Below are 16,281 nucleotides of genomic sequence, written 5' to 3' on the forward strand. Positions count from 1 at the left end.
GTGTGTGATGGCTGCCAATCATAAAAATCCGCTAAATAACCCACTATAAAAGTAAATCAAACCCCCCTTCATCACCCCATTAGTTAGGGAAAAATAAAAAAATTTAAAAAATGTATTTATTTCCATTTTCCCATTAGGTTTAGGGCTAGGGTTAGGGTTAGGGCTAGGGTTAGGGTTCGGGCTAGGGCTAGGGTTAGGGCTAGGGCTAGGCAGGGCCGTATTTAGAGTTTCTGCTGCCCTAGGCACTTTTAGTGCTGCCTCCCCTTTTGGTGAGTATGACACTATCGGCAGTGACTTTGGCAAGAATCGCTGATGTGAAAGTCGCCTTTTGCAGCAGATCGGGCAGTTATTTTGCATCTGCCGCGTAACGGATCACTTACGGCAACACTGCGTTCGGCCTCATTCATTCCCTATGGGATTTGCAGCACTTGCTGTGATCTGGCAAATGTGGTACCATACCTCCCAACTCTTGAAGGGAAAGAGGTATAAAGGTTGCTAATTTTAGGCCATGCTTCTGACCACACCCATTTCACAACTAGTCACACCCATATCCAAATCCCAACCACACCCATTTAGCACTGCTGATCACACTGTTTCATATACAATAATTATAACCAAAAAAAAAAAATGGCCACACAATGCTCCATACTGTATAATGGCCACACATGATGCTCCATACTGTATAATGACCCCACATGATGCTCAATACTGTATAATGGCCACACAGTGCTCCATACTGTATAATGACCACACATGATGCTCCATACTGTATAATGGCCACACATGATGCTCCATACTGTATAATGGCCACACATGATGCTCCATACTGTATAATGGCCACACATGATGCTCAATACTGTATAATTGCCACACATGATGCTCAATACTGTATAATGGCCACACATGATGCTCCATACTGTATAATGGCCACACAGTGCTCCATACTGTATAATGACCACACATGATGCTCCATACTGTATAATGGCCACACATGATGCTCCATACTGTATAATGGCCACACATGATGCTCCATACTGTATAATGGCCACACATGATGCTCCATACTGTATAATGGCCACACAGTGCTCCATACTGTATAATGGCCACACATGATGCTCCATACTGTATAATGACCGCACATGATGCTCCATACTGTATAATGACCACACGGTGCTCCATACTGTATAATGGCCACACATGATGCTCCATACTGTACAATGGCCACACATGATGCTCCATACTGTACAATGGCCACACATGATGCTCCATACTGTATAATGGCCACACATGATGCTCCATACTGTACAATGGCCACACATGATGCTCCATACTGTATAATGGCCACACATGATGCTCCATACTGTACAATGGCCACACATGATGCTCCATACTGTATAATGGCCACACATGATGCTCCATACTGTATAATGGCCACACATGATGCTCCATACTGTATAATGGCTCTCTACATGACGCTTCATACTGTATAATGGGTGGCCACACATGATGCTCCATACTGTATAATGACCACACATGATGCTCCATACTGTATAATGGCCACACATGATGCTCCATACTGTATAATGGCCACACATGATGCTCCATACTGTATAATGGCCACATATGATGCTCCACGCATAATGTTTAATGGCCCACCCCCCTCCCCCCTCCCATCCTGTATGCATGGCTCATCTCCCCCCCATGCATGGCTCATCGGCTTCCCGCTCCCATCATGCATGGCTCATCTCTCCCCCCCTCCTGTATGCATGGCTCATCTCCCCCCCCCCTGTATGCGTGGCTCATGTTGTCCCTCTCCCTGTATGCAGGGGTGGCTCTGGCTCATCTCCCATCCCCCCTATGCGTGGCTCATGTCCCCCCTCCCTGTATGCAGGGGTGGCTCATGCTCATCTCCCATCCCCCCATGCGTGGCTCATGTGTTGTCCCCCTCCCAGGCCTCCCTGTATGCAGGGGTGGCTCTCTGGCTCATCTCCCATCCCCCCCATGCGTGGCTCATGTGTTGTCCCCCTCGCAGGCTTCCCTGTATGCAGGGGTGGCTATGGCTCATCTCCCATCCCCCCCATGCGTGGCTCATGTTTTGTCCCCCTCCCAGGCCTCCCTGTATGCAGGGGTGGCTCTCTGGCTCATCTCCCATCCCCCCATTCCCTTCTGTACGCGTGGCTCATCGCCGCCCTCCTCTCTCCCCTGGCCAGCCGCCCCCAGGCTCCATCCTCCATGCATGGGCGCCGCATCAGCGTCACCATCATTCATGGGCGGCTCATCGGCTGAGGCTCCCCGACCCCGCCACTCCGCGCTCCATTCCCATCCTATCATGGCTCGGCTCGCTGCTCCGCTCCCCGTCCACGGTCCTCCCCCCGCCATCCTCCCACCCTGGCTGTCACATCATGACATCAGACATTCATACTCACCGAGTCACCGTCGGTCCGTCCGACTCCTTTCCACACCGCGCGGAATCCACCTCTGTCCCGGCGGCGGCGGCGCAGCACCCTCGTCCTCCTGCATGAGCGGTCAGGTGGTACCGCTCATTAAGTTCAGGAATATGCGCATAATCATGAACTTAATGAGCAGCGGTACCACCTGACCGCACCTCACGCAGGACGAGCTGCCGCCGGCCGACGTGGAGACCAGACCAGACCAGGCATTGCTGGAGCTAGCTAGGTGAGTATGTATGATGATGACTCACCAGTCCACACTGTATGATGTCGGGGCAAGGGCGGGCGACCGTGGGCGACCACGGAGGAGGGTATTATTAGGGACAGGGTGACCCCGCCGGCCCGGACCTTAAAAAAAAAACAAAAAAAAACCTTTGCTCTGGTGCCGCCCCCCGCATAGTCGCTGCCCTAGGCACGTGCCCTCGAGTGCCTATTGGCAAATACGGCCCTGGGGCTAGGGCTAGGGTTAGGGTTAGGGTTGGGGCTAGGGTTGGGGCTAGGGTTAGGGCTATGGTTAGGGCTAGGGTTGGGGCTAGGGTTAAGGCTAGGGTTTAGATTACATTTACGGTTGGGAATAGGGTTGGGATTAGGGTTAGGGGTGTGTCAGGGTTAGAGGTGCGGTTAGGGTTACCGTTGGGATTAGGGTTAGGGGTGTGTTTGGATTAGGATTTCAGTTATAATTGGGGGGTTTCCACTGTTTAGGCACATCAGGGGCTCTCCAAACGCGACATGGCGTCCGATCTCAATTCCAGCCAATTCTGCGTTGAAAAAGTAAAACAGTGCTCCTTCCCTTCCGAGCTCTCCCGTGTGCCCAAAGAGGGGTTTACCCCAACATATGGGGTATCAGCGTACTCAGGACAAATTGGACAACAACTTTTGGGGTCCAATTTCTCCTGTTACCCATGGGAAAATACAAAACTAGGGGCTAAAAAATAATTTTTTGGGGGGAAATTTTTTATTTTTATTTTCATAGCTCTGCTTTATTAACTGTAGTGAAACACTTGGGGGTTCAAAGTTCTCACAACATATCTAGATAAGTTCCTTGTGGGGTCTAGTTTCCAATATGGGGTCACTTGTGGGGGGTTTCTACTGTTTAGGTACATTAGGGGCTCTGCAAACGCAATGTGACGCCTGCAGACCATTCCATCTAAGTCTGCATTCCAAATGGCGCTCTTTCCCTTCCAAGCCCTCCCATGTGCCCAAACGGTGGTTCCTCCCCACATATGGGGTATCAGCGCACTCAGAACAAATTAAACAACAACTTTTGGGGTCCAATTTCTCCTGTTACCCTCGGGAAAATACAAAACTGGGGGCTAAAAAATAATTTTTGTGGGAAAAATTTTTTGTTTTATTTTTACGGCTCTGTATTATAAACTTCTGTGAAGCCCTTGGTGGGTCAAAGTGCTCACCACACCTCTAGATAAGTTCCTTAGGGGGTCTACTTTCCAAAACAGTGTCACTTGTGGGGGGTTTCAATGTTTAGGCACATCAGTGGCTCTCCAAACGCAACATGGCGTCCCATCTCAATTTCTGTCAATTTTGCATTGAAAAGTCAAACGGCGCTCCTTCGCCTGTTATGCGCCTAAACAGTGGTTTACCCCCACATGTGGGGTATTGGCGTAATCAGGACAAATTGTACAACAATGTTTGGGGTCCATTTTCTCCTGTTACCCTTGGTAAAATAAAACAAATTGGAGCTGAAGTAAATTTTTTGTGAAAAAAGTTAAATGTTCATTTTTATTTAAACATTCCAAAAATTCCTGTGAAACACCTGAAGGGTTAATAAACTTCTTGAATGTGGTTTTGAGCACCTTGAGGGGTGCAGTTTTTAGAATGGTGTCACACTTGGGTATTTTCTATCATATAGACCCCTCAAAATGACTTCAAATGGGATGTGGTCTCTAAAAAAAAAAATGGTGTTGTAAAAATGAGAAATTGCTGGTCAACTTTTAACCCTTATAACTCCCTAACAAAAAAAAATTTTGGTTCCAAAATTGTGCTGATGTAAAGTAGACATGAGGGAAATGTTACTTATTAAGTATTTTGTGTGACACATCTCTGTGATTTAATTGCATAAAAATTCAAAGTTTTAAAATTGCGAAATTTTCAACATTTTCGCCAAATTTCCATTTTTTTCACAAATAAATGCAGGTAATATCAAAGAAATTTTAACACTATCATGAAGTACAATATGTCACGAGAAAACAATGTCAGAATCACAGGGATCCGTTGAAGCGTTCCAGAGTTATAACCTCATAAAGGGACAGCGGTCAGAATTGTAAAAATTGGCCCGGTCTATAACGTGCAAACCACCCTTGGGGGTAAAGGGGTTAAGCAGCGTCGTTCACCCATGAGTATCACAGGTGGCGTGACAAACTTTTATTATTTCACAAACCCCTTTAAAGACCGTCCCTTTAACATTAGCGCCCAGGGCCATGGACCTGGTCACCGCCGCCATGACACATCTCTAAGTACCGGACCCGGTACAGAGTACCCCACAGGCCTGGCGGGCATTCCACATCCTTGGGGACACAACCCTCATAAATGATTCGACTCAGTGCCCACACTCCATAAATTAATTAAGCCCCCTTCTGTGCCTCCATATATTAATAATGCCCCTTCTGTGCCTTCATATATTAAAAGTGCCCCTTCTTTGCCTCCATATATTAATAATGCCCCTTTTGTACCTCCATATATTAATAATGCCCCCTTTTGCTGGATTCCATGGCCCGATGAGCGATGCGGCTTCCTTTCCTCTTCTGGCAGCTTTCAGCCTGGAGCAGGCAGCGCCTGCCTGATGTTTTCCATACACTCTGGACCTCTAGTAAATGACAGCAGCTAAAGCAGCTTTTGACTTACTGGAGTAAGTGGTGGAGCAGGGATCCAATGGCTCTCTGCTCCGCCACAGGTTTCAGCTGTATATTCCCTGCTGCAGATGCCATACAGCTGAGACAAGTTCTTGGTTGGGGATCTGGCAGGTCTCCTTCTCCTCTGGGCCCGCTTACTGTTGGACCCGCTACCACTGTGATGGCCGCATCATTGGGTTAGAGAACCAATTTTGCAATATGGTAGTTACAACAAATTAGAGTTCTGCCACTTGATTTTCCTGGAGTCCAATATGGAAACCAATATAAATGTTTGCCAACCGTGATGTCAGATTTACATTAATTCCCTATACGGAGTACTGTGCAAGAAAAGCAAATGGATACCAATTTCCTTGGAGGCCAGATTATAACCTTGTTGGGTGGTGTAAGAGTGGGTTCAGGCCATACTAAAACTTAGGCCATTCATGACCCCACGTTGCTCCGTGCGCTCGTCCGCAGAGCAAACTGTTTTCGACAAAATGTATGAAAACCTAGAAAATGTCTTAGATAGATCTATATTTTCCCCATCTGTAATTAATTTCAGTGATTTTCATTTCTGTACTAGGGAGCGGAGATTAATGTCACAGGTCAAGGTCAGCCATGTTACTCCTGCAAAGAGCGGTGCCCAGGTTTCCTTGCACACCGATGGAGGTATGTTAAAATATAATCATTTTTATGTACTCCTTGTATATAAACCCTCCTTCTATATAAACCCTCCTTGTGGAGTGTGTCAATGACTGCCTTCTGGACAGCTGTCAAGTCAGCAGTCTTCCCCATGATTGTGGATCCTACTGAACTGAAACAAATTAAAGGCCCTTTTTACATGGTTAGGAAGCCATTACACGTCTTTTTTTGTTAATTAATGTAATTTAGTGAGATAATGACTTTTGGGTTTTCATTGGCTGTAAGCCATAATCATCAACATTTACAGAAATAAACATGTGAAATTGATCACTCTGTCTGTAATGACCCTATATAATATATGAGTTTCACTTTTCGTATTGAAGAAGTGAAATAAATTAACTTTTAGATGCTATTCTAATTTTGTGAGAAGCACATGTATATGTGTCCTCTATGGAGATGCTGCTTCACCAATGAGAGCAGAGAGTGACTACAAGGAACAACTCTCACTCTGAAGACTTGGCACTACCATATGTTAGTACCCATTTGTTTTTTTTCCCAGCGTGCTTTGCTTGGTTTGTGTGTCAGTTTTTACAATCCTTGTTGCATCCAATTTTTGCGCATGAAAGAAAGAAATAATTAGCTTCCTCTACCCATGAAGCAGTAAAATACAGAATAAACATGGATGACATACATGTGCTATACATTTTCTCATGGGGAAACTTCAAAGTAGGCCAGGAAAAAAAAAGGACACGTGAAATGCCACATTGATTGTAGTAGGGCTGTGATCTATCTGTAAAAATACAGTACATAGCACTTGTACCAAAAAAACTGAGTCCGTACCAGAAGCTTTTCATTTTCCATCACGCAGACCTCAGGAACTCAGTACAACTTGCACAATGCAACTTTGGGTCACTTTCACAGGTTGAGGGTCGTTCCCACACCCAACTTACTACCATAGCCAATTCCTCCTATAACTTGACTGATCCTTCCAAGACACACCAGAAGCTTCATGGCAGCCAATCTCCCCATACACACCGGTCACCAGTCTTTCCCATGCTTATAGCCCCTCTAAATCCAAATTACAGTCCCCCTGCCCATAAAGCTCTAACATCCTTTCCACCCACTTTCGGAGAATCCAGCACAGAAACCCACAAGTTTCCCTTTCCCATGGCTAAGATTTTACCACTTCACTGTCTGTTCCTCAGTGTCCTTCTAAAGGCCTTGCTAGGTGTCACCATGATGGTACCTCTCACCCAAAACCCTGAAGCTTCTCATTCCAGCCCACCACCTCTCGCAATACGTCCACTATAGACAAGCCAGTCTGGCTCCCAGCGTCCCACCATGGTCACCGTGGACTAACCTTAGCTTAACAATCACATCGGCCCATTCTAGGTTTTCCAGGACCATCCGCACTCAGCCCATTGGTGCCAAACCAACTTCTTTCATCAGCTCATCTATGCCTCTCCCATCATAGCTATAGTGCAGTGTTTTAGTATGACATTGAGCACACTTACCCCCGGGTCACGGTCTACCTGGGCTACATTGATGCTGGTGCACAGTCAAGAAGAAAGTTAGAAAGCAAAACTGATTATAGTTCATTATGCTGGAGGGATCCCTTTACTAGAAATTAACATGTCTTGTAGGCCTATGAAGAATCTGTCCCAGTTAAAGCTTCATAAAGCTCGGTCCACATTTTATCATTCTATATTTTGCCTGTGGCAGAGATATTTTCTTCATTTCTAGGCATCAGGACAATGCCAGGCTAATCTCCAGTCATGCGGTGCTATTAATGTGTCACATTCCTCGGAGTTCCTAAAACAACTTTTCATTGACCTGGCTGACCTAGCGTAGTCCAAAGTTCTAGGAAACTACGTCGACTGTAAATGCAAAAGTGTGTGTAAGTGGTCAGTAATGTGGACTTACAAGCACAGCATTTCTTACTCTTGGATAACTCCTTTTCTCTTTTTTTTGCAGTTAATATTCTGCAATAACAATGCTCTTCTGTGCTCACCAGCCTTTCGGGTGCATCTTAATTGGAAAGGGAGCTGCATGGGGGAAAAGGGGCTTTGATTTAGCATATTAGGATTACTACATTGTCAATCTAGAAGTGGCGAGGTATTCGGGGGGGAAAACACTGTGCAAGAATGACCACATAGCAAAATAAAAATGCCTTACAACTCCCTACATGGTCCCTGCTCTGTGTACCCAATAGTCCCGACCCTAATACACATTACACAATTAAAGAGATCACATCAACCTAAATTTCTTACATCCCAGCCACAGCAGTTCTAGTTGCTTCTGTGTGACCCTTTTTGTAGTCCCGGGGTAGTGCACCATATACAGCTAGCAATACTCACCCCCCACTTGCTAGCTAGCTACAACGCAGTTTCTACCAGGCTACACAGTTCTCCTTTTCATACCAAACTGCTCCATTTGACTTCGGTAACTATTACTTTTTTTTCCAGGAAGATCTGCCAGCATTGTCACTGTCCATAGGAAGATCATGGGAGTTGGAGCTGGAGCTTTCTAGTTGCTTCTGTGTGACCCTTTTTGTAGTCCTGGGCTAGTGCACCATATACAGCTAGCAATACTCACCCCCACTTGCTAGCTAGCTACAAAGCAGTTTCTACCAGGCTACACAGTTCTCCTTTTCATACCAAACGTCTCCATTTCTACAACTATTACTTTTTATTCCAGGAAGATCTGCCAGCAATGTCACTGTCCATGGGAAGATCATGGGAGTTCCACATCTCATCGGGAACTGGAGAGATCTCTATGTCAAATGGTAGGAGCAAATCGCTTATCCTCAGGAGAAAGCAGTTCTGACTCTGCCTTTGAGAAATATGCATGGGTGCCCCCTGGACTAACACCTGCGCAGGTATCACTTATCCTCACAGTAATAATAGTAAAATATACAGTATCATGCCAGTCAATAAAACGTACGTTATGGGGTTTTATCTCACTCAGGTTCACCAATATTTCAGATGTCTCCCAGAGGACAAAGTCCCATATGTGCAGAGTATGGGAGAAAGATACAGACTAAGGCAACTTCTACGCCAACTACCCCCACATGACTGTGAGGTAAGTAGAATGGTTGAGGATTAAATTAGAACTGAAATATCTTCCCTTCTTTTTGTTTCTTAGTACCAATATTAGCTAGCATTTTATATAGTGGTTTCTATATAACGCTCAGTCTACAAAACATGGCGGTTTTCAGTGAGGCGGATAGGGGGAGTCATCCATGCTCTTGACACTCTGAGAAGTTGATCTAATGGAGCTTTATTGTGTTGATGTCCAACTTGGACCTTTCTTTTGCCTCATGTATTGACCTGAAGACCTTCAAATTGAACAATAGTTCATCTACAGAAGTTCACAAGCCACAAGCAGAAGAATGCCAATATGTCATGATCCAGTCCGGGTTTTGAGTCCTGTCTGCTCTTTTCCCAGACTGATCATGTCAAGGGTTAACTTTGCTTTGCCTCATTCTGGGTTCAGATTTGCTATTTAGCTCCGCTGCATCCTGTAGGTGGTGTCTGTTATATTTTTTTTGCCTACGGCGTGTGTATCTGGCTCTGGTAGTACCCTGATTGGTCCTGCTGCGCTTTCTGACCTTGCCCGTGTCTATCCTTCCTTCCCTACCCTCCTGTCTTAGTGTTTTCCTGATTGCTGTTGGATTCCCCGGTGTTTGACTCGGCTTTGACTCTGACTTGACTTTGCCTCTGGTCCCTGGTACTTCTGTCTTTTATCTGATATTGACCCTTTGGCTCTCCACTGACTCTGTGCCACATCACAAACAAGAAGAATATGATTTAATGTCTCCCTCCATTCTTGGGAGCGTTTTGTATGCTGCAATTCCTTGCTAGTTGGATACTTAGAGGCCACCAGGGTTCAATATGTTGATAGCCAAATGTGTGAGCAGGACATTACACAGGAACTGTAATAAAGTATGTTAAGGTTAGCCCTAATCTTCCTCTGGGTCACAGTATTTCCCATTTTATCTCGTAAAGCCCATGCTAGAGATACTTCCTCGGTGCCTTCGAGTCTAGATCAAGGGTTCTTCAAGTTCTGTATACTTTGCTCCCTTCTTCTCTGCTTTCTGTGTTACTCCTTGCGTGGTTCTGTGGCAGATCCAGTGCTGCTGTTTGTTCTGTGCTAGGCCCAGTACCGCTGTTAGTTGTAAGCCGGACCTGTCCCAGGCCCGGTACTGCTGCTCTTTGCAGGGAGAGGAAGAAGAGGAGTTACTAATACTTTTCGGCCAGAAACGGAAACTTGAAAATTTGGGTCGTGGATCTGTACGTCCTGTCTCCAGAACCATGAGTGGCACAGTCTGCCAGAAGGTAAGAGGACATATAATGCAAGCAATCATAGCGTTATAACTTGATCCTGGATTGTTAATTTGACTTTTTGTGAACCCCAATCTCACATAGTTGGTAACTTAGTTGATTGCCTAATTCTACCAAAAACGTAACAATCATACTATAACAAAATCTATCCTTGTGCAGTGTGGACACCAAATTGGTGGAGGTGATGTGGCAGTATTTGCATCAAGAGCAGGACTAGGCTCTTGTTGGCATCCTCAGTGTTTCTCCTGTACGCAGTGCTCGGAGCTACTTTGTGACCTCATCTACTTCTACCATGGAGGACAAGTGTACTGTGGCCGGCACCATGCTGAACTTCAGCGACCACGATGCTTGGCATGTGATGAGGTGAGTGCCCCCATCATCTGCCAAGTAGTTTACCTATTAATTGTAAATTAAATATTTTCTATTTTTTTGTGGTTCCTGGATGTTTTGTCTTTTAGATCATCTTCTCGGTGGAATGCACACAGGCTGAGGGTTTCCACTGGCACACCAGGCATTTCTGCTGCTTCGAGTGTGAATGTTCTGTTGTTGGGCACCGCCATGTAATGAAGGATAAGCGGCCATACTGCTCTGCCTGCTATGAGAAACTCTACGCACAGTACTGTGACAGCTGCGGTGAGATCATAGGTGAGGAAAAAAAATCATCTGTAAATAAAGTCCTTCAAGGGATTGTCCACTGCTTGGCCAAACCCATATTGCATTCAAGAGTGCCAAGTAGATAAAAAAAAACACAAAAAAAAATTATGCTCGCCTCCCGGAGATTTTTTTCTCACTTTACCTGGAATACATTTGCATTTAAGGGGTGACAACAAATAGTGGACAACCCCCTTAAATTCATCCATTTTGTCCTGTTGATGGAGTATTATTATGTACCCTATTAGGAAATTTTGAGTTAATAGCCAGATACCCCTTGTTCTTGACCCTTATCTTTTGGCTACAAGTGTCTTTTACTCTGGAGGACCAGTCCTGTACTGCATTACACAGGCAACCCGTTGATTTAATGTGCACTGTGTAATGCCTTATTTCTCCTGTGGAGGCACTGTAGGGAAATTGATCAACTCTTAGAAGGTTTTCCCACAGATCACAGACGATCACTGGGGGTCAGATCCGAGATACACTTTGTGATGATTATTTTGTCAAAAGAAAGTTGTAACACGTTAGGCTTAGTTCACATTGCGTTAGGGCAATCCGTTAAGCGCATAGCGCTAGCGGATTGCGGTAACGCAATGTTTGTTTAGGGTCCGCGTTCAGCGTCCCCGCTAGCGCACATCCCCGATCTGCGCCAGCGAGGGACGGGCCTCGGACGCAAGCAGCAAGCTGCAAGCAGCGTCCGAGGTCCGTCACAAAAGAACGGCACATCGCTAGCGCGTGCCGAAAATGGCATGCGCTAGCGATGCGCTACAGCAAAAAATCACATTGCTGTCAATGCGTGCGCTAACGGACCCGTTGCACGGTGTTAATTGCGACATTTTCGCCGTGCAACGTAGTCCGTTAGCGTTAACCCATTAACGCAATGTGAACCTAGCCTAAGAGATGTTCAAAGCGTAGAACCCCTTTACAAACCGGATGGTAAACAATATGGCTACCATCACAGGGGTTTTCATCTAACTTTTCCATCTCCTAAATGACAAACTAACTTAAAGACACAATGAGATATGGTCCTGTTCTGTATAAGTGAATAGTTAGTTGGATTTCCCATGTGTGCAGAATAGGGCATCTCTGAGGGGAGAAAAGGACATTGCCGTGGGTAGAACAAGGCATCGCCGTGAGTAGAAGAGGGCATCTCTATGGGCAGACGAGGGCATCTCTAGGACTTGTACCAGTCTTCCATAAGCTAATAAACGGTGTCTTGGCCCCCAGGTGTCGATGAAGGACAGCTATCTCATGGAGGACAGCACTGGCATGCATCTGAACGCTGCTTCTGTTGCGATAGGTGTGGGTCATCTCTTCTGGGCAGACCATTCCTACCACGTCATGGACAAATTTATTGCTCCCGGGCATGCAGTCTGCCACGCACAAACAGTGAGCGCTCTATCAGCCCGGCACAATCAGATGTATCTACACGCAAGGAAACAAGAGATATTGGCACATCTACCAACATAGAACCAGAGGGAGAAAATTTCGAAGAAAGACGAATGGGAGGAGGAAGAAGAGCCATGTCTATGATTGACCAAACTAGGACGCCCCAGCATTGTAACTCATATATAACTCCTCCGAGGTCCATACATTCCAGCCTAAGAGGAGCACCTCGCGAATTTTCCCGCGAATGTTCTCAAAGACGCTCTCTGCCCGACCTCAGGAGTCAAAATCGAACCGGTCCTCGAGTTACCTTTAAGATTCCCCTTAGTACTGAACTAAAAGAACCCATACATTTCACCTGTCCGTCGTTCTCGTCTACATCCTCTTCATCTTCAGATGAAGAGGAGGATGGATATTTTTTAGGAGAACCAATTCCTTTGCCTGCTTTTATGAGACCTCCAGGACATCCTACTCCTCCCAAACCTCCCCCAACACCAAAGAAGAAAGACAAGAATTGCAACCTGTCCTGAACCACCTGCGGGGGTCATTGTATGTCACCAATGTCACCTTCTAAACTCAGACTCAGAATTGATATTTAGTGAGGTACTGTCATCATCGATGTGGAAGCAGTATATGTATTTGTCATTCGAGTTGGAAGAAATTCAGGATAGATACAATCACTTACATGCCATATTCTATGTAAAGATTAGCGGTAACAGACACCTAATCCTTAGTAATGACGATAGCCCTTACCTAAGAATTTTGAAGTATCTTCTAAAGGGAATGTCCAGTCAACAATAAAGCTTAAAGGAGTTGTCCAGAACTGAGATATTTATCGATCACTCTCTCTGTAGAAATGGTCATCGTCAATCAGTGGGGTCCAACAATCAGCACCTCCATTAATCAGGTAACACAGGATGCTGTGGCCAAAGGAAGTACACAATCTACGGAGGTGGAACAACACAGATCCATACACTGTGTAGTGGTCAATCTCGTGGGGGTGCTGGATGTCAGACCACCACTGACCTGATACTTATGACCTGTCCCATTGGAAACGCATTGCACGAGAACTGCTAATGCTTGAGAGTAGAGCTGCCAATCATACTGAAGTCCCTCCCACAAGGAGCTGCTCGGCAGTGAAAACAATCGGGATAATACCAGCCAGGTGTAGTATGATATAACAGACGATAAATATGTGATTGCATATGATCTGCCATGGAGACTTTTACTGACTGCACCAAATACCCCCGTTCGATAAAATAGAATATGGTTATACCGGCTTTAAACCTGGTTACACAGCCAAACTGCGAAAGAGATCCATTTTTACATTTCATTTTTATTGTGCTTATCTTCTTGTGTCCTGATTTGCACTAGGATATATTGCGATATTGTTAATTGTTGTGATGTGTTGTCATGGGCTATAAAAATATCCATCTTTTGAAATATACGCAAGGGTTAAAGAGTAATTCCTTATATATTTTGAATAGTTAAGGATTCTCTGATGATGGTACCAGTAGCGGCAGAATATGATGTGGATACTTCCGGCCACATTCCGACTAGAAGTGACAAGTGAATTGAGCGAGGTCGTGTACGTCTAGTCAGCATGTGGCGTAAGTATGCAAATCGCATACTTGTGGTCATGCGCCCACCTGCTTCAGGCGTCGTAGAATCCTGACAGTGCACACTGTGCGCTGTGTGGATTCACAAGCCTGGACAACCGCTATAAGGCTACAGACCTTTTTCGGAGGTGTAAAAATTCCACAAGTTTTGCAAGTGGAATCTGCTTCATTAAAAGATTTTTGAAGGTGGTTTCTTTCTTAGTTTTTTCTATACGTGTTTCTTCGAGAATTTTTTTTTTTATGGTGGATTTTGGAGCGGATCTGCTTTAAAATCCTTCTCAAGACCTAACGAACATAGTCTAATTTTTTAGACAGTCGTAATGTGGCCATTTTTTATCAAGATCCCTCTTTAGCAGTTCTTCTGGAGCAAGCTCAGATTACAGGCATTTCTTATTGAATGGGGGAAAAAACAACAACTGGTACATGGCCCATAAAAGATACGACCCAAAAACGATAGAAAAACGCTTGAAAAGACAGCCGGTGGTTAAACGTCAAAGCGATCAGAGAACAACCAAAGATATGATTCAGGACAAAAACGCCAAAGTATCTTGATCCTCTTAAGATCCAGAGTAGTCCAGCATTGCAACCTGACCGGCTCTTTCCAGCGCTGCTGCAGGTGATTGACAGGTCTCTCCCTCGTGTGTACATAGGGACAAACCTGTCAATCACCTGCAGCAGCGCTGGGATGAGCCAACCAGGGGCAACGCCCGACTAGTCATAATTCAAACTATGGTCACCGACCGGATCTTTATCATTTAATTTCTCTGAAATGTCGATGTGAATACTTTTTTGCCCAATGATGACAGAAGTATTCTAGGAGTGATACCTTTATTGGCTAACCAGAAAATAATATGTTTGCAAGCTTTCAGAGCACAGTGGCTCCTTCTTCAGGCAAGATTTCAAACATTTCATAGAAAAATATACCTGGGCTCTGATTCATGCTGCCAAAGGTGTGGGCAGATCAAATCACCTGACAGATTCTGTTTAAAGGGAATCTGCCAGCAGGCTTTTGCTGTAATATCTGAGAAGAGCTGATGAAATAGAAGAGTCCTGTATTCCAGAGGTGTGTCACTGGACTGTATTTTACGGTTTTAATAAAATCAGTGTTTTATCACCAGGAGATTATCACTACAGGACTAGGCGTTAAGTACTTCCTAGTCCAACCACTGACACATCACTGATTGGCTGTACACTGTATATTGACAGCAAACCGCTAATCAGTGATGTGGGCAGAGTTATAAAGGCCCTACATTCTGAGCTCTGATAGATCTGCAGCAGAGATTATATCACAACTACTTCACACAGTAAACTAAGTGACACATTGCTGGAATCAGGATCTCTTTCTCTTCAAGTGGGAAGAGCCAGGCAAAGCGCCAGAATTGGCGCATCTAATAGGCAGCTGCGGGCTGTTTTTAGGCTGGGGGGGCAATATCCAAGGCCCCTTACCAGCCTGAAAAAAGCAGCCCCCAGCTGTGAGCTTTAGCACGGCTGGTTGTCAAAAATGGGGGGGACCCCACACTGTTTTTTAATCATTTATTTAAATAATTAAAAAAAACAACAGTGTGGGGACCCCTCTATTCTTGATAACCAACCTTGCAGAAGCCGACAGCTGAGGGTTGCAGCCCCCAGCTGTGAGTTTTGCCTGGTTGGTTCAACAAAATAGAGGGGAATCCACGTCGGGTTTTTCATTCATTAATTTCATTATACCGCAGGCGGCTGCTGTGGAATACCCCCATCATCCGCACCTACTGTCATTGTTATTAGCGACAGCGGGTGTCAGATGATGGGGGATAGAGTCCCAAAAGCTCCCACCTACTGTCATCGTTCGGACATCATTCTCCTCTGCTTGCGCCGATCGCCAGCAGAGCAGGGTAGAATGATGAGAGCCGGGTTCACCGCCAGCCGCTGGGGGACAGCGCTTACCGTAGCGCTTCTTCCCCAGCGGCTGTCCATGTGGTTGTGATGCGGCACACGGGTGGCACACCGTTGCCACTCGTGTACCGCATGTAGTACACACATGGACATCTCCGGTACTGGTTTTTCCAGTACTGTAAATATCAGGACGTGTGAAACCGGCCTGAGATGGTTCTACTCGCACACTGGAGTCCAGCTATGTTTAATTAAACTGATAGGACTTGATTTGGAAAGGTGCACACGTGTCTACATAAGACTTCACAGCTCACAGTGCATGTCAGACCAAATGAGAATCATGAGGTCAAAGGAACTGACCAAGGAGCTCAGAGACAGAATTGTGGCAAGGCACAGATCTGGCCAAGATTACAACAGAATGTCTGCAGTACTCGAGATTTCAAAGAGCACATGTGGCCTCCATAATCCTTAAATG

The 16,281-nt window shown here is 45.5% G+C and overlaps 1 protein-coding gene across 2 annotated transcripts in view; it reads left to right on the forward strand.

The window, feature by feature from the left end:
* PRICKLE3 (prickle planar cell polarity protein 3) overlaps positions 1–13,765 on the forward strand; it is a 31,319-nt gene extending 17,554 nt beyond the window's left edge. Inside the window, exons 2-8 of one of the 2 annotated variants that reach the window (XM_069748359.1) lie at positions 5,880–5,965; positions 8,636–8,816; positions 8,906–9,019; positions 10,135–10,275; positions 10,441–10,644; positions 10,740–10,926; positions 12,160–13,765. In XM_069748359.1, coding sequence (XP_069604460.1) covers positions 5,880–5,965; positions 8,636–8,816; positions 8,906–9,019; positions 10,135–10,275; positions 10,441–10,644; positions 10,740–10,926; positions 12,160–12,848 — 1,602 coding nt within the window. In that variant the 3' untranslated portion in view covers positions 12,849–13,765. The remainder of the gene's footprint in view (positions 1–5,879; positions 5,966–8,635; positions 8,817–8,905; positions 9,020–10,134; positions 10,276–10,440; positions 10,645–10,739; positions 10,927–12,159) is intronic. The other variant, XM_069748361.1, reaches the window with a different exon arrangement.
* The last annotated feature ends 2,516 nt before the right edge of the window (positions 13,766–16,281 follow it).

This window comes from Ranitomeya imitator, chromosome 2 (assembly GCF_032444005.1).
Source record: "Ranitomeya imitator isolate aRanImi1 chromosome 2, aRanImi1.pri, whole genome shotgun sequence".
Lineage (NCBI taxonomy): Eukaryota > Metazoa > Chordata > Amphibia > Anura > Dendrobatidae > Ranitomeya > Ranitomeya imitator.